The sequence below is a fragment of the Salvelinus fontinalis genome, chromosome 13 (assembly GCF_029448725.1).
Source record: "Salvelinus fontinalis isolate EN_2023a chromosome 13, ASM2944872v1, whole genome shotgun sequence".
NCBI classification, from domain to species: Eukaryota; Metazoa; Chordata; class Actinopteri; order Salmoniformes; family Salmonidae; genus Salvelinus; species Salvelinus fontinalis.
The window spans coordinates 9,775,841-9,799,195 of NC_074677.1; the positions used below are offsets into that span (position 1 = coordinate 9,775,841).

Consider the following 23,355-nt stretch of genomic DNA (forward strand, 5'->3'; position numbering starts at 1 on the left):
TAATAGGATTGGTTTTGATTCATTAGATTCGCTTTCATCATCCTGGTTGGAATTTCACTGCACGTCCCGTCGGGCTTCACACTTTAAATGGGGGGGGGGGGCTACAAGGTTCCAAAAGGGGGGCTGAGCACTTGTAATTGAGCCCCTACATTGCAAAAAGCTTCATACTATGTGGAATCATTAGCAGTGCTATAAATGTCAACGTGCAACAGTACGGTATGATAAACAAATGATTGATGACAACAGGAGAGCTGGCATCCTTCTTACATCTGTAGGTTACTAGCTATACCCTAAAGGGCAAAGGAACCATGTTTGTTTCATTGTGTTATGCTAGCAATAATAGACCCCTGGTGTAACCCTACTGTAGGGTTTCCCAAACTCGATCGTCAGGACCCCAAGAGGTGCACGTTTTGGTTTTGCCCTAGCTGATTCAAATAATTAATCATCAAGTTCTGGTGCCCTCTTTGCTGCTATAACAGCCTGCACTCTTCTGGGAAGGCTTTTTACTAGATGTTGGAACATTGCTGCAGGGACAAGCTTCCATAGAGAAACAAGATCATTAGCGAAGTCGGGCACTGATGTTGGGCGATTAGGCCTGGCTCGTAGTCAGCGTTCCAATTCATCCCAAATGTGTTCGATGGAGTTGAGGTCAGGGCTCTGTGCAAGCCAGTCAAGTTTATGGCTGCTCGGCCATAAAAACCCGTTTCATGAAGCTCCCAACAAACAACTCGTGCTGAAATATGTTCCAGAGGAAGTTTGGAACTCGGTAGTGAGCGTTGCAACCAAGGACAGGTGATTTTACCACGCTTAGCACTCGGTGGTCCCGATCTGTGAGCTTGTGTGACCTACCACTTCGCGGTTGAGCCATTGTTGCTTCAAGACGTTTCCACTTCACAATAACAGCACTTACAGTTGAGCTGGGCAGCTCAAGCAAGTCCGAAATTTGACGAACTGACCTGTTGGAAAGGTGGCATCCTATGAAGGTGCCACGTTGAAAGTCACTGAGGTGTTCAGTAAGGCTGTTCTACTGCCAATGTTTGTCTGTGGAGATTGCATGGATGTGTGCTTGATTTTACACACCTGTCAGCAACAGGTGTGGCTGAAATAGCCGAATCCACTATTTTGGCCATGTAGTGTAGTTTTTCATGACTACAACTGGCCTCCCAGTATCACACTTTACCATTTTGTTAGTATGCGAATCTTACGGGATAGTTGGTATACTGTATGATTAGTTTGCCGTCCTGGAGATTACATGTCCAGAGATACAGTATGACATCTACTTTTAGGATTAGTGAAGATAAGGAGAGTGCAAGTTGTACAATGCATTCATGCAGTTTTATCTGAGACCGAAATTACATAACTTCAAAACAGTAGCACACATTGTTTGAGGAAACCCCCCCAGAATTTGTGCTTTCCCGCTTTGTTGTATTCTTTGGGAGTATGAGACAGTCTTTCAAAGAAGGAAGGCATCAGTCAGTCGAAAAATTTACATTTCAATGTAGTCGAGTGCAGATGCAATCTGGTTTAAATGCTGGCAAATGTGACAGAACACAGAATGCATCCGGAGTTAATGAACACACTCACTCCATTTAAACTACATGAGAGGGCTACTACTTCACATCACAGTATATCACAGGATCGCTACTGACAGTTCTCTCTGCATTCAATTAGCTCAACTGACTTGAGAGACTTCAGGAATCAAGACAGTTATGAGGAGTGTAATCACAGAAGAGATCTTAGTTAGCCAGATTCAATCAAAATGCCACCCGGCTGCATCTGAACAATGTAGACAACAAGCGCTATGCATATTCATTACAGGGTCTAATACAGGACTAGGCCTCAGTTCTTTAGTGGCATTTTGATGCTGGATGATTTTGTGAGAAAGAATTAATATGATGACGAAGTTCTATATTTCAAACACTTCTAGTAGCAGGAAAGATTTCAGTAGGCAAGATTAACAACATTGAAATGTTTAATAAAGTTCTCCTAAAAATCACAATAAAACTATTTTATAAATACAAGTGGAAAAAAAAGTGAATGTCAAAAATATACATACAGTTATCAGTCTTATCCTCTGAATCAGGCAATAGAGATAAATGCATTCTATTGATACAAGTGCTACTCCACCACCACAATTCAAAGTAGCCTAATTGCTATCCATAAACACAAAACATATTGTCTATGTTTACAGTGGCCTATACCAAAGAACATAGTAGCCTCTTTAATTTCAGTTGGCCCAAAATCCCCCCCAACAACAAACAACAGTCGATCACGGAGAAAACATTGGCCCTGTCTGTTTTTGGGCTCGGTTGCCAACCTGTCCTGTGCTCGATTTCACTAGGGCCCCTCTTAGTTGGCCTCTTCTCATCTCCAGCGCTGCACATTGGGCCCTGGCCACCAGTCTAGCAGGCCAACTTGGCCTGGCCACTCAGCTCTAGTGTGTTCAAGGGCTTGGCATAGACAGCTTCCAGGAAATGGAGGGGCAGCAGGCCGAACAGAGCAACCAAGAAGCCTACGCTGGCCACCGACAGCAGGACGTATCGGCTGATGAAGAAAGTGTCTACGGTCTGCAGGAGGAAAGAGATATTCAGACAGTAATCAGTTCATTGGTTTATCAAATAAGTACAAACTGATGATAAATGGGTTAGTTTAGGATAGATGGTTTGTGTATGTTTGATAAGTGGGTATCTTGTGTTTAAATGGTCGGTGTAATGCCTCTTTCTTCCAACAGATGTCACAAGAGAGCCACTGAAATCAGTTCTGGGGAGGGAGAAAATGGAAGGCAAGGCAGGTTACCCCTTATGTTTCACTATAAGCCAAATGTTAAAGGCCCTGTGCAGTCAAAAACGTGACTTCCCTGTGTGTGTTATATAGGCGCACACTATAAGGGTGGAATAATATTGTGAACTTGTGAGAATTATGATAATGCCCTTTTAGTGTAAGAGGTGTTTGAAAAGACTGCCTGAAATTTCAGCTTGTTTTGGTGGGATAGAGTTTTGGCCTGCCTTGACATCAGAAGGTCAATTAGTTAGACCAATAACAAACGGCGTCCCAAACCCCTCTACCATTGAACAGCTAGTTTTCCCCTCCCCACTCAGACAGTCCTAGTAAAATATTCATTCTTGAGAAATTGCTCTTGCTAAGTTAGGTACTAATTGTTACCCAGAAAGGATTTGATATTGAGATGAAAACAACTGCATTGGGCCTTTAACATGGACTTTGGTAAACATATCACAGTGTCTGACTTGACTTAGTAGTTATTATATTGTACTCAAGCAAACATGGCCTCATTCAAGAAATTGACATGATGGTGCAAGAGACTTGATAATAGCGATGTGAGTCATTCAAGGCTTTCCTTAAAGCTAATGATCACTCAATGTCTGCAATATGATCACATGTTGCATCATCCACTTGAAATGTCTTTTCAACTAAAAATGATTTTGGCATGTTGAAACTTGATAGCAAAAACACAAATGATTCATGACACAAAAAATGTATTGAATACATTAAGACCAATATTCCTCAAAAGATAGGATACATACTAGGGCCTTGGTGTGAGGCAAGGAGGGGGGGGGGGGCATCGTCTCTGGCGAATGCAGTGTTCTCTCATTTAACGCATCTTACTTTCTTATTTGCCAATTAGTCGGCGAGCGGAGCCCATGTTTTATTAATGTGGCATCCGACTGCTCGGTACTGGGGCCCTGTCTGGGGCAGGCCCTAATTGGCACTGTGTTATTTTGCTTTTGTTTAACAGGGAGAGGTTAGCGGTTTCTTACACTCGTGTTCACACACACACACACACTCTCTCTGTCACATACAAGTGGAAACCATGTGTTTGATGTATTTGATACAATTCCACCTATTCCGCTCCGGCCATTACCACGAGCACGTCCTCCCCAATTAAGGTGCCACCAACCTCCTGTGCTGTACACACACTCTCAATCATCAGATTTACTGCTTCTAGTCTGTTTATCATATATCCTAGTCACCTTGATGCCATTCGCTCCATTCCAGCCATTATTATGAGCCGTCCTTCCCTTAGCAGCCTCCACTGGTGTACAGTATGAATGTGTGTGCACGTTGTGTGTGTGAGCAAATTAAGTGAGAGTGTGAGTGTGTAGAATGTGCATAGAGTGAGTGTGTATAGAGGGTCAAAGCAGACCGTCCATTTAGACATTTTGATAGCTATTTAAACGGTGCATATTATTATTTTAGCACACACACACAATAGCTAGTTATTAGGAGGTAAGTCACATAAAAACATCTCTCTGTAGTATGGAATATCTGGTTGAGCCTCTTCTAAGACAGCCTTCTACAAGATAGTTGCCTGTTATACCCCCGTATTTCAATAGACCTACTGGCATTGTTTGTGATGTAATGATAGCTAGTACTCCAGTTGAGACAACTATTTACAATGTGCAATAGGCAGCATAATTAAAACGATCTTAGCTATGCTTGTTTATTTTTTATTTGAATATGGCCTACAAATTATTTACCCCACCGGTAATCTTTTAAAATCAATAAAATAGTGTTTTTTTTTTACACATTCCAAAGACTTGAAACTCATCCACAAATCAATTAATATTTCACTACATAAACCTAACTACATTAACACTTTGCTGTGGGAACATAGAAATCCTTAAAAAGTATCATGGCAGAACAGCAAATCCTGAATGTATTCACATGATTATGAATGCATGCAGTCAAAAATAGATTGCCTGAATCTGATTCCGCAGGTCCATGTGTGAGGTGATCTTGCCCATTGGCCTAAACTAACAGGACACTAGGCCTACATCACTATGAATGCGTCCCAAATGGCACCATATTTCCTATTTAGTGCAGTACTGCACCAAATAGAGAATAGGGTGTCATTTGAGAGGCAGTTCATGTCTCCCTGTAGTTCTGGTTTTCCCATACACAAACCTAACACAAACTGGCCAGGCTGGCGGTGCCCTCTGTGGGGTGGCAGCTTGGCGGACCTGCCTGCGTTATTTGGCAGGCTGTACAGGAGGAAAGCACTGCAGTCTGTTTGTGCTGCTGTTGGGGAGAGATAAATCAGACCAGGTCTTTACGACAAACACACCGCCACATGTTCTGAATGCAGCTCTGCAGCCAGGGCCAGCAGGCCACTCTGCTAGGCCTACATACATGGACCACAAAACAAAAGCCATGATGATTAAAAAAATGTTGCAGTTAACTTGTTTGGGACAAAACCCTCTGTGTTGTTCAGGGGAATCATTTGATGAGCTCAACTACTCTACTCAAATTCAATAGATCTTCATACTCCATTAAAAATCAGCCTACACCGCACTGCAGTGATTTAGCAGACAAACATAAAATGTTTTTTATTAACTTTTATTTTTTCAGGGTAGCCCTCAACACTACAATTTCAACATAACAGTGTATGTGTAATCCTGAGTGACGTTCAGCCAGTGCACAGTAAAGTGCTGTGTGGCCAGTACAATTTTTGGTCCTGCTGTTAGTACCCTATTCAACTTGAGTATCAATATTAGAAAACACATGACACCAGTGGCTCACACTTCTGAAGAGAGCCTTTGAAGCCCAAGTGTGCCAACAACAACCAACTGCTCTGACAAGGCAACTATTGAGGCAGCCAGCTGCAGTTCACTTGCAAGTGTGTGTGTGTGTGATTACAGTATTATAGCTTACCTCAAAGTCTTTGAATGGTGATAGGGTCTCTGAGCTGCGGGGGAAGAACATCAGGAGAAGAGTGGAAAAGAGGGCCAGCAGGGAGACGGGGATGACCCCTAAGCTGTTAGTCAACAAAAACAATACAGATATATAATTAAATTAAACACAAAAACTAAGTGTGAAATAGGGATTGGTCAGTGGCCAATTCTCTACCAAGGTATTCCAGCACACAGCTTTGACCTACTTCAGTAGCTATGTTGGTCTATTGTACTTCAAACAATGTGTAGGCAGGTTGCTTAGGATTCAAACCTTCTCAAACAGACTAATTCATAGTCTTAGAGGTGGTATTCCCACCATAATGTGAGTTTTACTGTATACAGAACAAAGGGAAAATGTTTTTTTCTTCATTAAATAATTTTCCTAGTAATCACTTGATTGGGTGTTCTGTTGTACTAATGCAAATTTGGCCAAGGGCACTCCAATCAACCCAATAAAATCTGTAACCAGTAAACTAACCCCTTCTCACGCTTTGTTTAGACAGGCAGCCCAATTTTGACCATAGTTTTCACGAATTGGTGTTTTGACTAATCAGATCAGCAAAGAAAAATATCTGATGTGAAGACAAATCGCATGGATTGGTCAAAATGTCAATAAATGGTAGCAAAACAAAATCAGAATTTGTCTGGCTGTCTAAAGGCAGCCTTAGTGAAGCAATTAATTTTCTCAGTAAAATCATGACAGACCATTTCAGCAGTAGTGAAAAACATGTAGCCTAGCTGGTATCAGTGGAAATAACAGTTAGTCTAAAGTCAAATGACACTAAGGATGTAGGGCCTAACTATTTAATATCATTTCTGAAATAAATTCTAAATGTGTACAGTATAATCATTGTATAATCCTCAAAAGTGTAGGCCAAGGGATTGAGGTGGAAGAGTCAGTGGGGCATTCACGGATGACCCTATGATTACAGGACATGCCACAACACCACCTGTGACATGACAGCCTGGTCTCATAGACTAGACGTAACATAGTTTAGTCCAGGACACTCAAATTAGTATGATATGAAAGCCTGGTTCCTCTCTAGGTTTCTTCCTAGGTTTTGGCCTTTCTAGGGAGTTTTTCCTAGCCACTGTGCTTCTACACCTGCATTGCTTGCTGTTTGGGGTTTTAGGCTGGGTTTCTGTACAGCACTTCGAGATATTAGCTGATGTACGAAGGGCTATATAAAATAAACTTGATTTGATGTTACGTTTGGCATTGTTACATAAAACAGGTTACTTACTGCAAAAATTAAAATAGGGTGGTTTGTCAGGTTGGGCATAGAACGCAAATATCTAGCAACCCAAAGGTTGCGAGTTGAAATCTCATAACTTCAGAAATGTATAAACTGACTACTTACAACTTTTTAGCTAATTTTCAACTACTTAGCATGTTAGCTAACCCTTAGTGAAGAGCTCAGTGACTTTCAACGTGGCACCTTCATAGGATGCCACCTATCCAACAAGTCAGTTCTTTACATTTCTGACTTACTAGAGCTTCCCCACTCAACTGTAAGTGCTGTTATTATGAAGTGGAAACATCTAGGAGCAACAATGGCTCAACCGCGAAGTGGTAGGCCACACAAGCTCACAGAACGGGACCGCCGAGTGCTGAAGCGCGTTAAAATCGCCTGTCCTCGGTTGCAACACTCACTACCGAGTTCCAAACTGCCTCTGGAAGAGACGCCAGCACAATAATTGTTTGTCAGGAGCTTCATGAAATGGACTTCTATGGCCGAACAGCATCACACCAGTCTAAGATCCCCACACTCAACATCAAGCATCAGCTGGTGTGATGTAAAACTCACCGCCATTGTCCTTATGAGCAGTTGAAATGCGTTCTCTGCAGTGATGAATCACACATCACCATCTGGCAGTCGAACGGAAAAATCGGGATTTGGCGGATGCCAGGAGAACACTACCTGCTCCAATGCAACTGTAAAGTTTGGTGGAGGAGTAATAATGGTCTGGGGCTGTTTTTCATGGTTCAGGATAAGCCTTTAGTTTCAGTGAAGGGAAATCTTAAAGCTACAGCATACAATGACAGTCTTGACAATTCTGTGCTTCTAACTTTGTGCCAACAGTTTGGGGAAGGCCCTTTCCTGTTTCAGCATGACAATGCCCCCGTGCACAAAGCGAGGTCCATACAGAAATTACTTGTCGAGTTCAGTGTGGAAGAACTTGACTGGCCTGCAGAGCCCTGACCTCGACCCCGTCGAACACCTTTGGGATGAATTGGAACGCTGACTGCGAGCCAGGCCTAATCGCCCAACATCATTGACCGACCTCACTAATGCTCGTGGCTGAATGAAAGCAAGTCCCCGCAGCAATGTTCCAATAGCTAGTGGAAAGCCTTCACAGAAGATTAGAGGCCGTTATAACAGCAAAGGGGGACCAACTCCATTAATGCCTATGATTTTTGAATGAGATGTTCGACAAGTAGATGCCTACATACCTATGGTCATGTAGTGTACCCCACGAAACATATACTAAATGGGGAGTACAGATTTTATTTTTTATTTTTTTAAGTTTGTAGTTCTATCCTTGAGCTGCTATTGTCTATTAATGTTCTGTATTATGTCATGTTTCATGTGGACACCAGGAAGAGTAGCTGCTGCTGCTTTTGCAACAGCTAATGGGGATCATAATAAAATACCAAAAGACCAGGTTGACAATCGACATGAAAGTCCAGACCACTTGGCAGATGTAGAAGTAGGCTATTCAGGGTAATGCAAATTTGAAAGTGCTATACAGTGTTCACTGGTATCATATCAGCAAAAGATAATGTGTACAAAATACTAAAATGTGTTTAGGTATCTAGCTAACTTAGGCCTGCATGTGTGTATGTATTCACAACTTACTTAGTTGGTCCAGTAGCTCTCAAGAGGATCATCCCCAGCACGAAAGCTACAATCCAGATAAGAGCAATGAAGAAAACCCCAGTGCCCACGCCCAATACCGTACCAGCCATGCTTCACCAAATCAAAGGGCTAGACTAACGCGTTAGCTAGCTAACTACTCACATTGGTCTTGAGGAGATTCAAATGAGCTAGCTAACTATGTTAGTTAGCTAGTGTTGTTGATCAAGCAAAGCTATTTGCGTGAAATTGTGTTTCTACAAAACGAGTTGCATCGTATAATGCCAATTGCATCGTTTGAACTGGCATTTTGTACTCGCTGTTGACAGTCAGGTTAGATTTTTTTTTTTATATAGTTTGTTAGCTAGCTAAACAGCTAGCTTGTGCGTGCGTACTGTTACTAACGAACTTCCTTCACAAATAATTTACTCACTGTTCGAGACCGCTCATGATAATGGTGTGTGAACGCAAACATTCCAACTGTGGCCTACCAACCGCTTGCATGCGAACTGTTTAGCAACTACCAACCGGCTCTCTTGGTTACAAATAACCTTCAATTTCATAGGCTAGACCACAAGGGCAAAGAGCTATACCGAGTGGTTGTTACTAAATACCGAATAGAATGCTGGGAAGTGTAGTGTATTCTAGTCCCAGCTGAAGTTGCATCTGAAATTGGGTAGGCTCGCTTGTGTTTATTTGCCATGAACTACCTACACTTTAACTTTGGATGCTTTTTTTTTTTTTTTACAATTGTATAACCACGATAAATCCAACTAATGTCGTCATGATTATGTTGGTGATTCAAAATGGGTAATTTCAATCACAGGCTGCCGCAAAATGCTTTTCAGACAATATCCAGCCTATTTCCAATTTCATGAGCATTGACACCAAGGCTAGGCTATGACAAAATCTTAAATTGGCCTACTAAATGAAATCAAACTTTATTTGCCACATGCGCCGAATACAACAAGTGTACACTTTACCGTGAAATGCTTACTTACAAGCCCTTAACCAACAGTGCAGTTCAAGAAGAAGAAAACATTTATTTATTTTATTTATTTATTTTTATTTAAAATAAAAAGTAATAATATAAGGAACACAATAGTAATAATAATAACGAGGCTATATACAGGGGGCACGGGTACCGAGTCAGTGTGCATTTGTACAGGCTAGTTGAGGGAATCTATAAATGCAGGTGGGCACGAAGTGACTATGCATAGGTAACAAACAAACAGTGAGTAGCAGCAGTGTACAAGAGGGGGGGTCAATGTAAATTGTCCAGTGGTGATTTTTATGAATTGTTCAGCAGTCTAATGGTTTGGAGGTAGAAGCTGTTGAGAAGACTTTTGGTCCTAGACTTGGTGCTCCGGTACCGCTTGCCGTGTGGTAGCAGAGAAACAGTCTATAACTTGGGTGACTGGAGTCTCTGACAATTTTATGGGTTTTCCTCTGACACCGCCTATTATATAGGTCCTGGATGGCAGGAAGCTTGGCCCCAGTGATGTACTGGGCCGTTCGCATGACCCTCTGTAGCGCCTTACGGTCAGATGCCGAGCAGTTGCCATACAAGGCGGTGATGCAACCGGTCAAGATGCTCTCGATGGTGCAGCTGTAGAACCCTTTGAGGATCTGGGGGCCCATGCCAAATCTTTTCACTCTCCTGATGAGGAAAAGGTATTGTCGTGCCCTCTTCACGACTGTCTTGGTATGTTTGGACCATGATAGTTTGTTGGTGATGTGGACACCAAGGAACTTGAAAGTCTCGACCCGCTCCACTACAGCCCCGTTGATGTAAATGTGGCCTGTTCGGCCGCCTTTTCCTGTAGTCCACCATCAGCTCCTTTGTCTTGCTCACGTTGAGGGAGAGGTTGTTGTTCTGGCACCACACTGCCAGTTCTCTGACCTCCCTATAGGCCCTCTTATTGTTTTCGGTGATCAGGCCTTCCACTGTTGTGTCATCAGCAAACTTAATGATGGTGTTGGAGTCGTGTTTGGCCACACAGTCGTGGGTGAACAGGGAATAAAGGAGGGGACTAAGTACACGTACTGAACATGATACGTCTTAGAAATTATGGTCATAATATTATTTGTATTCTATCGCCACTGTAATATTGGAATAATATATCATTATGAATAATGAATAGCGCAGACCTAGACCTATAGCCTAGCTCTTTTTTTTCACTGGTGTGTCATCATTGTGAAGTTATGCAATGTATCCATCCTCATACTAGGATGTCTGCTACAATGTTTCCAATGAATGTAGCCCATCACTTGCTTGTCTCACCGTCAATATGTAATTTTTAATTTGCGCCGACAGGGGGCCGGCAGACTCCGCGGTTTGAATAGATGGAGATGCGCAGGGCCGGGGTTTGTGGTGGGAGACCAGTGGAGGTGATGGGAGGGGGGCTACGAGGAGGCAGAGGAGGCAGGGGTGGTGGTGGGGTGGGGGGTGGGAGGGGTCTTACATGGTACACGTCACTGCTTGTGCAGGGGAGTATAGGCTGTGTTGTCAGCCTAGTGTCAGTCTGATGAAGATTGGCATTCAGGTAAGCTGTCATTCATTTTCAATGTCAGAGCATGGAGCAGGCTAACACTCCAGCGTCATTACAAAAGGCAGCACATTATTCATACAGACAGGGCCATGCTAGGGAAAGAGAGAGAGAGAGCGAGAGAGAGCGAGAGGGAGGAAGTGAGAGAGAGAGAGAGAGAGAGAGAGAGAGAGAGAGAGAGAGAGAGAGAGAGAGAGAGAGAGAGCGAGGGGAAGAGAACAAGATAGACAGGGAGAGAGGGGAGGAGGGAGAGAGTGCATGTGCGAAAGGGAGGGAAGAGGAGAGGAAAGGGAGAACAGAGAAGGGTGATACATTTTTGTACTGGATGGAAAGACGAGGATTTTTGCTTGATGCAGCGTTTGGATTAATAAAATAGCATATGTAAATGTTTCAGATAATGGCATTAGGCGTTTTCGTTTTGCGTGGACACTTTAGTTTTCAAGGGATATGGAGAAGAGAGAATTATCGAAGACTGTACTAGACATTTTTAGAAACTGCACCTGAACGTGCTTTCTGACAATGGATTCATGCTCATTGAATAATTATTTTTAATTAATTAATATGCATGTATATATTTAGTTGTTTTATTAGTTATATTTGCAAATATGTTTTGACTGGCATAGCCTATAGGATAGACCTATTTCATGGATATGGATTTTATTCATATTTACATCGAGTCGTCTATAATTTTCATAGATTTTCAGCTGGATGATTGTCTTTAAACTTCATTGTATTCGATCTGATCATTTTCATAAGCTTATTGGAATAGATGGGCTATAGGTGGAAGAAATATCTCCTCTTCTCTAAGGAAAAAAACACGTTTTGCTGTCAGACCTGGCTGGTAAAATAAGTAATAGTATAGGACTAACTTTAGGCTACAAATAGTCCCGTTTGGCATCAATAAGCTATCCCAAAATCACTGTAAATAACTGCTAATGTATGTAACGTAAATATATAAGAATATGAAAGTCAACAAAATTGTTTATAAGTGACAAATGGGCTACATTAATAATCTATTCACGTATAGGCAATTGAAGCGCATTATTTTGCGTTTATGGCACATAGGTTATGCGTTTTGCTGGTCATTGTAGCCTAATCATTGCCAATTTGTCTAAACTACAAATTGTACGCTGGTTGTTGCTTGTCAGTCAAATCTTGCAATAGCCTGAGCATGGCAAAGAGTTTTAAAGATTTTATTGTAGCGCTATGTGGTTTGGATTAGATAATTTGAAGTCTTGGCACTTGGCGCTCCAACAAAGCAATCCAACTCACTGCCCTATTTGTATGCATTATAGTCAGTGTTTTAGTTTGAATTAATCTGAAATAGCATCTTGTAAAATATTGTTATAGTTATTTAATTGCCCTACTCGACAAGTTGGATGACTTTAATCCATGTATCAAAAGAAATTCAGTTTGGCACTTTATTAGCTACTGTATTTCTATCTTTCTATCTTCATAAGTGAATGGCTTGTGGCTGTCATCAACTCAGTGACTACAATGTTTGCTTTTCATTGCTGAGGCATACCCTGCAAGACCTCGCCAGACTGAACATTAGCGCTCTTTGTGTGCCACGACTCAATGCCTAGTCGCTATATATACTTTATATTTTGGATTACTTGTCTATTCCAGGACTGGGCTTTTAGTGGGCTGGGCATTTGACACGAACACTCTCAAAATGTCACATAATTTGGAGTTGACCCCAGTCATGTATTCACAATGTATTGCCATGTATAGATGATAAAGAATTAAGCTATTTTGTCTTTCTCCCTCTAAGCTTCAAAGTTGTTGAACATTATAGTGAGTTCTGATTCACAATTCATGCATTCAATATGTGCCCATTTGCATTGTTTGGTCTTCCATTATGGTTTTATTTAGTCAAAGTATTTGAGGCATTATTGGGTATAACCCTGCATCTGATATTAACTCACGTTTGTTTATTCATATTTAAACTAAACTGATATATACATACAAGGTATTCCCACAAAAAAATGATTATATAAACTCCCTTTGAAGGAGTATTCCATACAACCTCTCAAATTCTGATAATAGTTATATTCAGAGAGCATAATTCAAAGCAGTTTATATTTAGAGCAAAATCAGAATCTGCATCTTATTTGGAAATTGGAAAATAAGCCATGTACATGCCAAGTAATTGTAAACATGAAACGTGTAAAACTACTGTAAAGAAACATATGTTTCTTTACAGTAGTTTCTCATATGTTTCTCATATGTATGTAAAACATGTAATATTGAAAGCTAATCTTTAGGCCTCATTCAACTAAAGGGCCCTGTTCGATCAACTTTCAAGAAGGCTGAAAGTCCTTGTGGTATAGTGTTGAACATGATGCAGGGTCAGTATTGTGCACAGTGACCCTTGTCCCTTTATAAATACAAAATCTGATGTCTTTGCAAGTTGTACTCACGTTACCAAGCAAGAAATGGTAATAAAATAGCTGCGGCAATGTATTCACAAGTCACATAACAAAAGCTAGTGACTCAGGCATTTAGTCCCCTAGGTATCGTCGTAAACACTTCAATGGACCAGATTTGTTTGAACTTTGACCATAAACAATAAATTTTCTTAACTTGTCTGTATTTGTGTGACAGAAGAATATGAGTCAAAGAATGAATGTAACTTTTGTGCCTGTAAAATAAATATCAGACTCATGATCCAAGCAAATAATTAAAAAGTTAGTTGTGGAAAATAAGAGAGTCAAATAACACACACACACACACAAACAAACACACACACACACACACACACACACACACACACACACACACACACACACACACACACACACACACACACACACACACACACACACACACACACACACACACACACACACACACACACACACACACACACACACACACACACACACACACACACACACACACACACACACACACACACACTATAATCTCCATTTTGTCACAAACTACTCATCCTTAGTGCTTGTGCCATGTTGTTGTGTACCCCACATGATTCCAAATGTTGGTAGATCGGGGTATTGACAATTTAGATGCTCCAAAACCCTGCTGGGATCCTAATTGCTGATTTGTGTCATGGGACAAGCAGCCCAGGGGCAAAACTGCAGATACAAAACACCCAGACATTATTTGCATATTCCCATTCCCCAGTTTATGGGTCAATTACATTATTACGTGCAATGCTGTGCTCTCCTGCAGCTTTTTGGGGATAATCACTAATAAAGTAATTCAGTTGCACAAATGAAGGAAATAAGCAGAGCGAGAAAAGCATATGTTATAAACCAATTTGTGCATTTATGTGTGGCCATAAAGCGATTGAGAAAATTTAAGCGATGTGCAAATGCCTGGTATTTCCTTGCCTTAGCCCCTAATACCACCTCCTTCACTGTGCGAAAGTAACAAATACATAATTCTCTATGAGAAAACTATCAAGGTTTTTCAGGTCTCATTCTAACTAATAACCCCATTTCATAATCTTCGTCTTAGCAGTCAGATGGAGGGAGAGAGAGAGGGGGAGAGAGTGCGAGAGAGAGAAGGTGAGAGAGAGAGAGAGTTGTTTTGTTTGAAATCATTCATGAGGCCTTAGTCTGCTGGGTGTATCGCGTTGGAGTGCACCAAGGTCTTGTTCTATCCCCGGGAACATTTGGTCCTTTTTCTCTGCTGTACAGGCCTCCATAGTGCAGCACACCAGCAGACCTCGAGATGATTGGGATGCATGTTGTGGCCCCTACATCAGGGGCCCTCACCGGCCAGGCTCACTAAGCTTGCTTGATCCCTATTGCTCTCTTGAGGAGGAACGAGGCCTGCTTTAACCGTCGGAGGGCTCAGTGTAAGAACGACCCTGGATGCTTTTATACCTTATCCCTCGCCCCATTATCCCACTACTGCTGCGTTGGCATCGCTCTAACTCTAAGTCCGTCACCGGGGAGCGACATGGAGAGGAAACAAATTTGCTTGATTTATGCTCTAGAGGAGCAGTGGATGTATTTAACGATCTGCCATGTTGTTTGTGTCATGTGCAATTGGCTGATCCTTCGCTGCTGCTTGCTCAGTCTGCAGGACTGAAAATAGATAGGGTCATGAAAATGCATTAGAACTCTCTGAGATGTTTTCAAGGATTTTTCCAAAGCCACTACATTTGAATAGCAACCAACAGATGTGAATGGATTTAGTTCCTATTACTTTAACAATATGCTTTCCAAAATCATAGGATCACCAAGTATACTAGGCAAGATCTTTATGGTTATGTAGAGGTTGTCCAGACAACCATCATGGTTGGAGATCTGGATATGAGTCTATAACTATAAAAGAGTACAGCATGTCATAGCATTGAATAAAAGATTTAGTCATTTGCTAATGATTTTAGCATCAGCACTTTGATCGTATTGCCCTTTTCTAGAATGAGGAAATGAAGTAAAAGACATTCCTGAAACTAAGCAAAACTCACTAAACAGAATATCGATGATTTTAATTGTGTTTAGTTGAAGTGGATGTAATTATAGTGTGATAGATCATAGTCAAGCTGCGAATACAGCTATTTATTGGCAATAATGACAATAACGTTTATTGAAAGTACATTTAAACTTCTTTACAATATGATGGTGATGATTATTATTATTCACACCAAAATCAAGTAGTTTTTTTACCGTAAAAATGATTATTCAAGGATCAAAAGCTAAATCAAATTAGCAGCAGCTTATTATTAATTCTGCATTTAAAGACCTTTAACAAGACTGCAAACCTCTTTGTGCTTTTGCTTTTTATCTCTGGTGGAATGCAGATAATCCTAATAAATTAATACAGCCTCACAGAGAGAAATATGAAGCCTGCCAGTAAATCCTGAATTTATTATATTCAAGAGCCCTGGTAACAGCTGAGCAGGGTGAGGTTAGAAATATTTGATTTTGATTCAACAGCAGATCAAAGCAGAGAAAATCACACCAACCGTTATGGATGCCGCATATTTGTGAGCTCCCTTCTCCAAAAATACATAAAAAATATACACCCTTAGTGGGAGACTCTTGGAATGTAGGTTAAAACTACAGCTAAAGCTACCATTCATATTCCCACAATTAGTTTTGAGGTGTGAAATGTCATTCTCGAGTTTCCTAGACATTTTGACTGGCTGTGTTACAAAGCATTGGCCGAGACACAGAGGGCGTGGAGAGATTACTACTCCTTGGTGGTAACCATGTGTCTACAGTTGTCTTAATGGAATCAGGTTGGCCATTTCCTTATGTTGATGATTGGCATTAGACAGTAGTAGACTGTACTTAGAAAAACAGTACACAGGTTCATTGAATGGATGCAATCTCCTAAGTGCCATTTTGTCCTAAGAAGTGCCATCTCTCACAATTTGCTGGAATGACATCACTCAGCCCTTTCTGCCTTACTGTATACTTCCTGTGTATTTCTCAGTGTATTGTATTACAGGACATCACTGGTTTGGAGGACAATATTTCCCCTCTGTACTCTCACCTCCTGGCTTTTTAACATTAGTCTATAATCGAGTTTCCTTCCCTGCAAATCCATCTGTACATCTTGTTTTTGTTCTCCCTATGATGTCCATAGAGGTTTATTATCAAAAGCCAGATGCAACGTCTGACATAGGAAATCAAGGCCATTTTTCTGATGGGCTTTGTTATAGCAGAAGCAGTGGATCAAAGGACTGAAAGCATCGCTTAAGCGCCAATGACAGAATCATTTATTGTATTGCGTTTTAGTGGAAATTTCACTTATTAACTACAAATGACTTCCTCAATGTGGTCTAATTCCTTGTAAAAAGCACCATGATTGTATGCTGACGTTGACTAGTCGGAGTGCATTTTATTTCTCCCTGGTAATGTTATGTTTTATGTTTTACTAGACTTTGACTCTCCAAAATACTTTAAGGAGTACCGTTTCATCTCCGCAATATAGTGCATTAGCGCATTTTGGCCGTAGGGAGACTGTAAAGCTCCCAGCTTCTCTCGGCTTTGACATATTAGATGATTTACGGGTTCTAGGCAATGCAGGTCTTTGAACAACATAGGTCCCTCTAAAGCCAACTCTTCAGTCTATTTTGGGGATGGAAGTGAGCAATTTTTTACATTCAGCTTGTCAACATGTTAAGATGTACTTGATAGTTGATACTGTACTTATTTCACGTTGTCCAATCTTTAAGAATCTGAAATATACTTTTGTTCAAAGTAAAGTTTGTGGACGTTTTCCCAATCTGTTCCCTAATCCTCAAATAGAGAAGTTAATTAAGAAAATAATCTCCTTCCAAATTGATGAGCCTCAGATAACTGTGGGCGATTCATACACATGCTTCCTCAAGTTACTTTAATGGTCTTTGACAACTTTTATTGAAACCAAAATTGAGAAAACGTCAACTTGCAAAATGCACAGTACACCAAGAAGGCCGTATCTGCTATATTCAGATAATTCAATCATTGCTTTCCCCTCTCTTGTTCTCACCCCATTAGTTTCAGAAAAGTATGAGTCTGGCACTCTGGCACTCAGTGAGGGTGTGTGAGAAAACAATAGGTGAGTAAGAAGAACACTGACGTTATGTTAAAGCTACAGGATTGCGTTGAGAATCAGTCCCTTCGCACTTCGCTTTTAGTCAGTTAGACTGGATTCTTTTGCTGTTTTCCTCGTTCAAGTTTTTAGATTTTGTTTGGAATTTCAACAGCTGCTTCTCTTGCTCAGTCACAGAGTATGCTTGCACAATTCCTCTGCACATTCTAGTTCTTGTATAGAGAAGCGAAGTAGACTTGTTGTGACATCACTCACAGTTAATGTGAGAATGTAAAGTTGTGGCCGGTTGCCCTGCAGGATAGGTTAGAAATGTATGAATAGCTCACTGCTCTTTCAGTTCCTTTGCAAGCAGATCATGTTTAGCCCTAGCCTGTGTTACTTTAGCCTCCCTACAAGAGAGCATGTTCCTGTATTGCTGGAGGGCTAGAGCCCAAGGGGGCCAGGGTGGTTTGTGAGCAAGGACAAGGTTTCTTAGAAATAGTATAGAGTAACCTCGAATGATTAAGGTTCTGGGTAGGGTAAGCTGATCTGAGATCTGTGCAATCTAAGGACGACTTTTAAACACTACAGGTTTTCACTCCTCAACAGGAAATGCTCAGTGACATGTTTATGGAGATCCCATTGAACTTTGTGTCCAGGAATTTCATTCAGACTTGAAAAAAGGGAGTTAATATGAAATCTAAACCTTAAATACAGTGAAATGTACATGAAACGACTGTGTATGAATGTGGGGACTCTTATGCCTTGATTCTTAATGGCACACACACGCACCAGGTGAATGAAAGCTGTGTGTTTGTAAGACTTTTTAGGCTAATGCCAGTTCTGATTTAAGAAGTGGTTGCATTTTTATGACTCAACATGCATCTTACTTCCCACTGGCTGTTCCAAACCACACACGCCAATCCTTATTTTATGTTCTTTCACATTTGTTACGTTTTATTGGACCCAAGGCATCAAGTTGTTGACTTTCAAGTCAGAATGTAAACAAGAAGATGGCAGATGTATAAAGTGGATGCACAGGCTCTGAAAAATATTATCATAATAGACACAAACGCTAAAGGAATCTGCACACAGAACAGTTGGCGACAAAAGAATGGTAGTAGTTTTATTGTCCATGTTAGAGTTCCCCTGTCTTTCTTATACCCATTGTACCAAGAGATTGAGAGAACACCTATTTATTCTACTCAGACTATGTGTCTTAAAACAATGGCCCTAGTTCCTATTTTCCAATTATCCAACTATCAACATACAATAGAATTAACACTTTCCATATAGTAAAACATTTAGACATTTACCATTGTCTTTAAATTACGTGACTAACCTCATCTTATCACGGTTACTTTATAGCAGTAAATAAAGAAAATATGAATTGTAATAAAATGTCTAAATGTATTGTCGTACAGACATTTTATAGATGTTAATTCAAGCTTGGCAGTACATTATGTAGAGTAGTATGTAGAGACAGTACTCATTTTCAACCTAGTCTATCACTGAGCTTTTCTCCACTACAAAGACTTTTGTGACTTCTGTACATAATTGGTTACCACTCTTTTATCTTATTATCTGTGTGCGCATCATTATTGCAGTCATCACATTAGATTATTTCATGCATAATAAACAGATTCAAACTGTGTGCCGGGTAATTAGTATGTTAGGATATGTGCCGCGATATGAGCTTTGCTTTTCTAATGATCCTATTGTTCCTTCTGTCTCTGAAAAGTGTGAGTTACTGATACAAATTTGGCATGGTTGAATAAGCAATGAATTTCATCATACCGTTTTCTTTCTCTATACTTTGCTCTTCTTGGAAGCTCCAGCAAATAGAAAAAGATACTAAAGAAATATTACAGAGAGCGATAGGCATGATTTGATTCTGGTTTCTGGTAGATAGATATTAGTCAATTTAAATCACAGATGTGCTAGAGTCCATTCACAAAGAAAGAATCCTTTGACATTTTATGTGTTGATAGCTCCACTCTGGTCTGTGGAATTTGCAATGCATTGAACTGCATGGTTTTGATACAGGTTTGGAACTCCTTGGCAAGTTACGGCCCAGTGGCTTAACACTAAACTGACTTTTAGAATGATTACTTTCGGATGATTGTTGGCAGACATGTTAAGGTTTTTAGGAAGAGAAGAGTACAGTTCTCTGTAGAGGTCTAACAGACAAAAAGACGTGGGGATTTTGGGCCTGCTGATAACAAATCAACTCAAATCAAACTGTATTTGTCACATGTGCCGAATACAACAAGTGTAGACCTTTCCGTGAAATGCTTACTTACAAGCCCTTAACCAACAGTGCAGTTCAAGAAGAGTTAAGAAAATATTTACCAAATAAACCAAAGTAAAAGATAATTAAAAGTAACACAATAAATTACAGTAACGAGGCTATATACTGGGGGTACTGGTACCGAGTCAGTGTGCGGGGGTACAGGTTAGTTGAGCTAATTTGTACATCAGCTTTGTCAACAGAATTTTAGCTAATGTTTTCTATTTTCTGCACTCTGCACTGTACTCATCTTGTCATGAATGATTGGATGAATAATCTATAGGAATGAAAATAGGGATTTTATATCCTCTTTTCCCCCTCTTGTGGTAAATATTTTATTTTTCCCATGGTGGGGTCAATTCAAATTGAAGGGAGTAAACTGAAAATAGTTTCATTCCAAAACGCTATATTTTTATTTTCAGAAATGTTGGTAAATTAGCTTTTATTGTTTAAAGAAATTGTTAAAGAGATTTGTGTGACTTTTCACTGTCTAATCATGGCATGGGGTTGTTCAATGACAGACATGTATTTGTTTAAAATCTATCTCTTGATGGTTTCATTTCAGAGAGACAAATCATTTTACTAAATCTTATATCCGCCTCACTCTCAGAGAAATAAGTAGTCCTGCTAGGTTTTAGCCAATGCTCTGAGCCAGAACGACTTACAGTGAGTGCATTCATCTTAAGATAGCTAGGTGAGACAACCACATATCACAGTCAAATATACAGGATGCGAACCATTCCATTCCACCTAAACAACAGATATATAGCATTTCTCGGAAAAACACATTTTACTACACATCTAAAATATTTTAATTAAACGTCTGAGAACAGTCGTATTTGACACACATACAGAAGGTATGAAGGTATCCATAAGCAATAATTTCTGATAAAAAAAACTGAAATGTGAAAAATTGGTGGATATAGCATTTTGGATATAAACTCTTATTCCATTCTAAAAAAAAAAAATGTTTTCAATGACTTCTGAATACATGAAACGTCAAAGCTATTTATTTTTAAGCTTTTCGATTTCTAAATGTTTTATTCAAATCACTTTCAGAACTGACTGCCTTAAATTCGAATTGACCCCAACCCTGATTTTCCCTAATGCATAACACACAAAACACTGATAACCAGCCTATGAACATAGAGGTTTTCTCCAGATGCTTTGATGAGCAACTACATGCATTTTCAATGGCCATAAAAGACCACATATACTGTTTATATCCATTTATAAAACCCCACTGCAAATTGTTTATAACCTCCCTGCAACCTGCTCCACCACTAACTCATAGTAACAATAGACTTGTTTAGTTTCATCATAATTCATTAGGTGGTTTGGACGGGCCTGTCATGGCATCATCTGGACACCCAGAACCAAATTTACAAGAGACTAGTCATATCAGAACATTAACAGGTTTAATGCCTGTGGCTGATCCAGCGAGCTTACCAGAGTCATAACCACATAACCGCCTGTCTCCACCACCATGCCATTCTAAAGACAGTGACTATTGACCAACCAACCAACCTGCTTCCTCAAGGTCAGAGTTGAAACAGGACACCTATAACGAGCAACAGTGGGTTCACAAAAGGCACAGCAACGTACACTGGAGAACACTAGACTATGTCACCTAATAGTGAACCCCTGTCCTCCGTCTTCCACTTGACTTCAGCCCCCCCCCCCCGCCACTTACTTTAAATATCTCATTTTATAATGGTGTCCCTCAAAGGGTTGATGACAGCTCTGTGCTAAAAGTGAAATGTAAACAGCTGCTGTGTAGCGTAGAGCGACCGCTGTGGGGCTGAACACGGCAGCCAGTGGGTCTGTGGTTCGCTGTCATGTCGGCAGTAGAATGACAAGGCCTAAGGTGAGGTGAGATGACTTTCCACACCGCCAGAAGTTCTGGCAGTTCTGTTCGGTGTCTGCCCGGTCAAACTCCCCTGTGGCAAATACATGGCACACTCCCTGGGTTGGCTCGGGCCAGGGTCAGTTATATGTAAATGGACATTGTAGCCCCTGAGCGCTGATCTGGGGTCAGGTGTGTTTGTTTAATCTTAATGAGTAAGGTTAGGGATCGGGAAGGGAAAGCTGATCCGAGACCAGCGCTGTGGAACTGTCTGTCAGTACAGCGTTTTCTGGAGGTGAGATGTCCCCAGTAAAGAGCAGGATGGTGTAGGATCACTTGCACCTTCGTCTTGATTCCAGTGTGTGTGTGTGTGTGTGTGTGTGTGTGTGTGTGTGTGTGTGTGTGTGTGTGTGTGTGTGTGTGTGTGTGTGTGTGTGTGTGCGTGCGTGCGTGCGTGCGTGCGTGCGTGCGTGCGTGCGTGCGTGTGTGTGTGTGTGTAACAGCCATTTAACAGGCTGGCTGTTGTCCCTGGTTTCCTGCTGTGGTGGTATTTATAAACGGTTGAAGACATTTAATACAGATTGCAGCACACCTCTCAGCTTTCCCTGTTCTCTTAAATACATTTTGTACTCAGAAACATACAGACAAGCACATACATGAAACATCTATCCAGAGTTTGAAATGAGCTGGTGCACACTGGTACTGATTACCGGCACCTCAAATGTTCTAATGCTTGAGTACCAGCACATCTTATAGAATATTGCTTCTAAAATATTGACCCTTGTACAGCTAAATTAAAACAGTATAAAACATTTATGACCTATGTGCTTCAGATAGGGTTAACCTTTTCCTTCCTACTTAGAGAAAGAGAGAGGAGTCTGGAAAAAACAGGCTAAAGGTCAGCTAGCCAGGCTGACTTCAGACACAGACGGAGAATTCCACACTGTCTTGACTTTTCAGACCCTTGCCCTTCTTCTGCCAAGTTCATTGTGTTCCCTCTTCCCTCCACCCGCTCTCCCTTCTGCTAGACAGAGAGACCACAAATTAACTTCTGGGAGACGTTGTGGGCCCATTGGAGGCCCAATGGAGTAATATAAAACAGGCATGTCTGTATCTGATCCTCCAAAAATAGGGAAGACACCACCAGGGGAAGATAGTTTTAGTGTCCCCCAGCGTGCATTATATCAGCCAGCCTAGCATTCGCTAGTGGAGGTTCCATCCACCCTCCACTGAATTCATCCACAAGCCTGAGGAATCTGCTGAAAACTCAGTGTCTCAGTCTTTTCCCCTCCATTACCCCTCTTCCCTCCTTCCTTCCCCTCAGCTCCACCCAGGTTGTGCTGGGATGACACAGATTGGAGCTGGGTTTGGGACTAGGACTAGGGATGAGGCTGTTAGGGTGGGACTAAGGGGCAGTGGATAGGGATATGGCTCATGGGGCTGAGAGCTACTACAGAGCTAGGGCTGGAGCTACTTCTAAAAAGCTGAGGCAGGAGCTACTTCTATAGAGCTGAGGCTGGAGCTACTTCTATAAAGGTGAGGCTGGAGCTACTTCTATAGAGCTGAGGCTGTAGCTACTTCTATAGAGCTGAGGCTGGAGCTATGTCTATAGAGCTGAGGCTGG

General features: G+C 41.0%; 2 protein-coding genes across 3 annotated transcripts in view; one reads left to right on the forward strand and one right to left on the reverse strand.

Annotated features, from left to right (window-relative positions):
* Positions 1–1,954: 1,954 nt before the first annotated feature.
* LOC129868049 (transmembrane protein 218-like) lies at positions 1,955–9,134 on the reverse strand. 2 transcript variants are annotated; one of them, XM_055941628.1, is made up of 3 exons: positions 8,982–9,134; positions 5,671–5,773; positions 1,955–2,567 (listed from the first exon to the last, which is right to left on the reverse strand). In XM_055941628.1, exons 1-3 carry the CDS (start codon positions 9,050–9,052, stop codon positions 2,403–2,405), a joined length of 339 nt encoding a protein of 112 aa, XP_055797603.1. In that variant the 5' UTR covers positions 9,053–9,134; the 3' UTR covers positions 1,955–2,402. The 2 variants fall into 2 exon arrangements, with proteins under 2 accessions (XP_055797603.1, XP_055797602.1); XM_055941627.1 differs by having other exon boundaries at positions 8,552–9,132.
* A 1,871-nt stretch (positions 9,135–11,005) lies between these two features.
* The window catches only part of LOC129869115 (uncharacterized), a 138,230-nt gene continuing 125,880 nt past the window's right edge, over positions 11,006–23,355 (forward strand). The window contains exon 1 of the mRNA XM_055943618.1: positions 11,006–11,094. The gene's annotated coding sequence lies outside the window, so the exon portion shown is untranslated. The remainder of the gene's footprint in view (positions 11,095–23,355) is intronic.

What these genes read in the sequence shown, in the direction of transcription:
- LOC129868049 (XM_055941627.1), bottom strand. Translation starts at nt 8,661, where the DNA reads ATGGCTGGTACGGTATTGGGCGTGGGCACTGGGGTTTTCTTCATTGCT. An exon ending in AGAGCTACTGGACCAACTAA is followed by an intron (nt 5,774 to 8,551) that starts GTAAGTTGTGAA and finishes GTTGACTAACAG; the next exon opens with CTTAGGGGTCATCCCCGTCT. An exon ending in CACCATTCAAAGACTTTGAG is followed by an intron (nt 2,568 to 5,670) that starts GTAAGCTATAAT and finishes TTCCTCCTGCAG; the next exon opens with ACCGTAGACACTTTCTTCAT.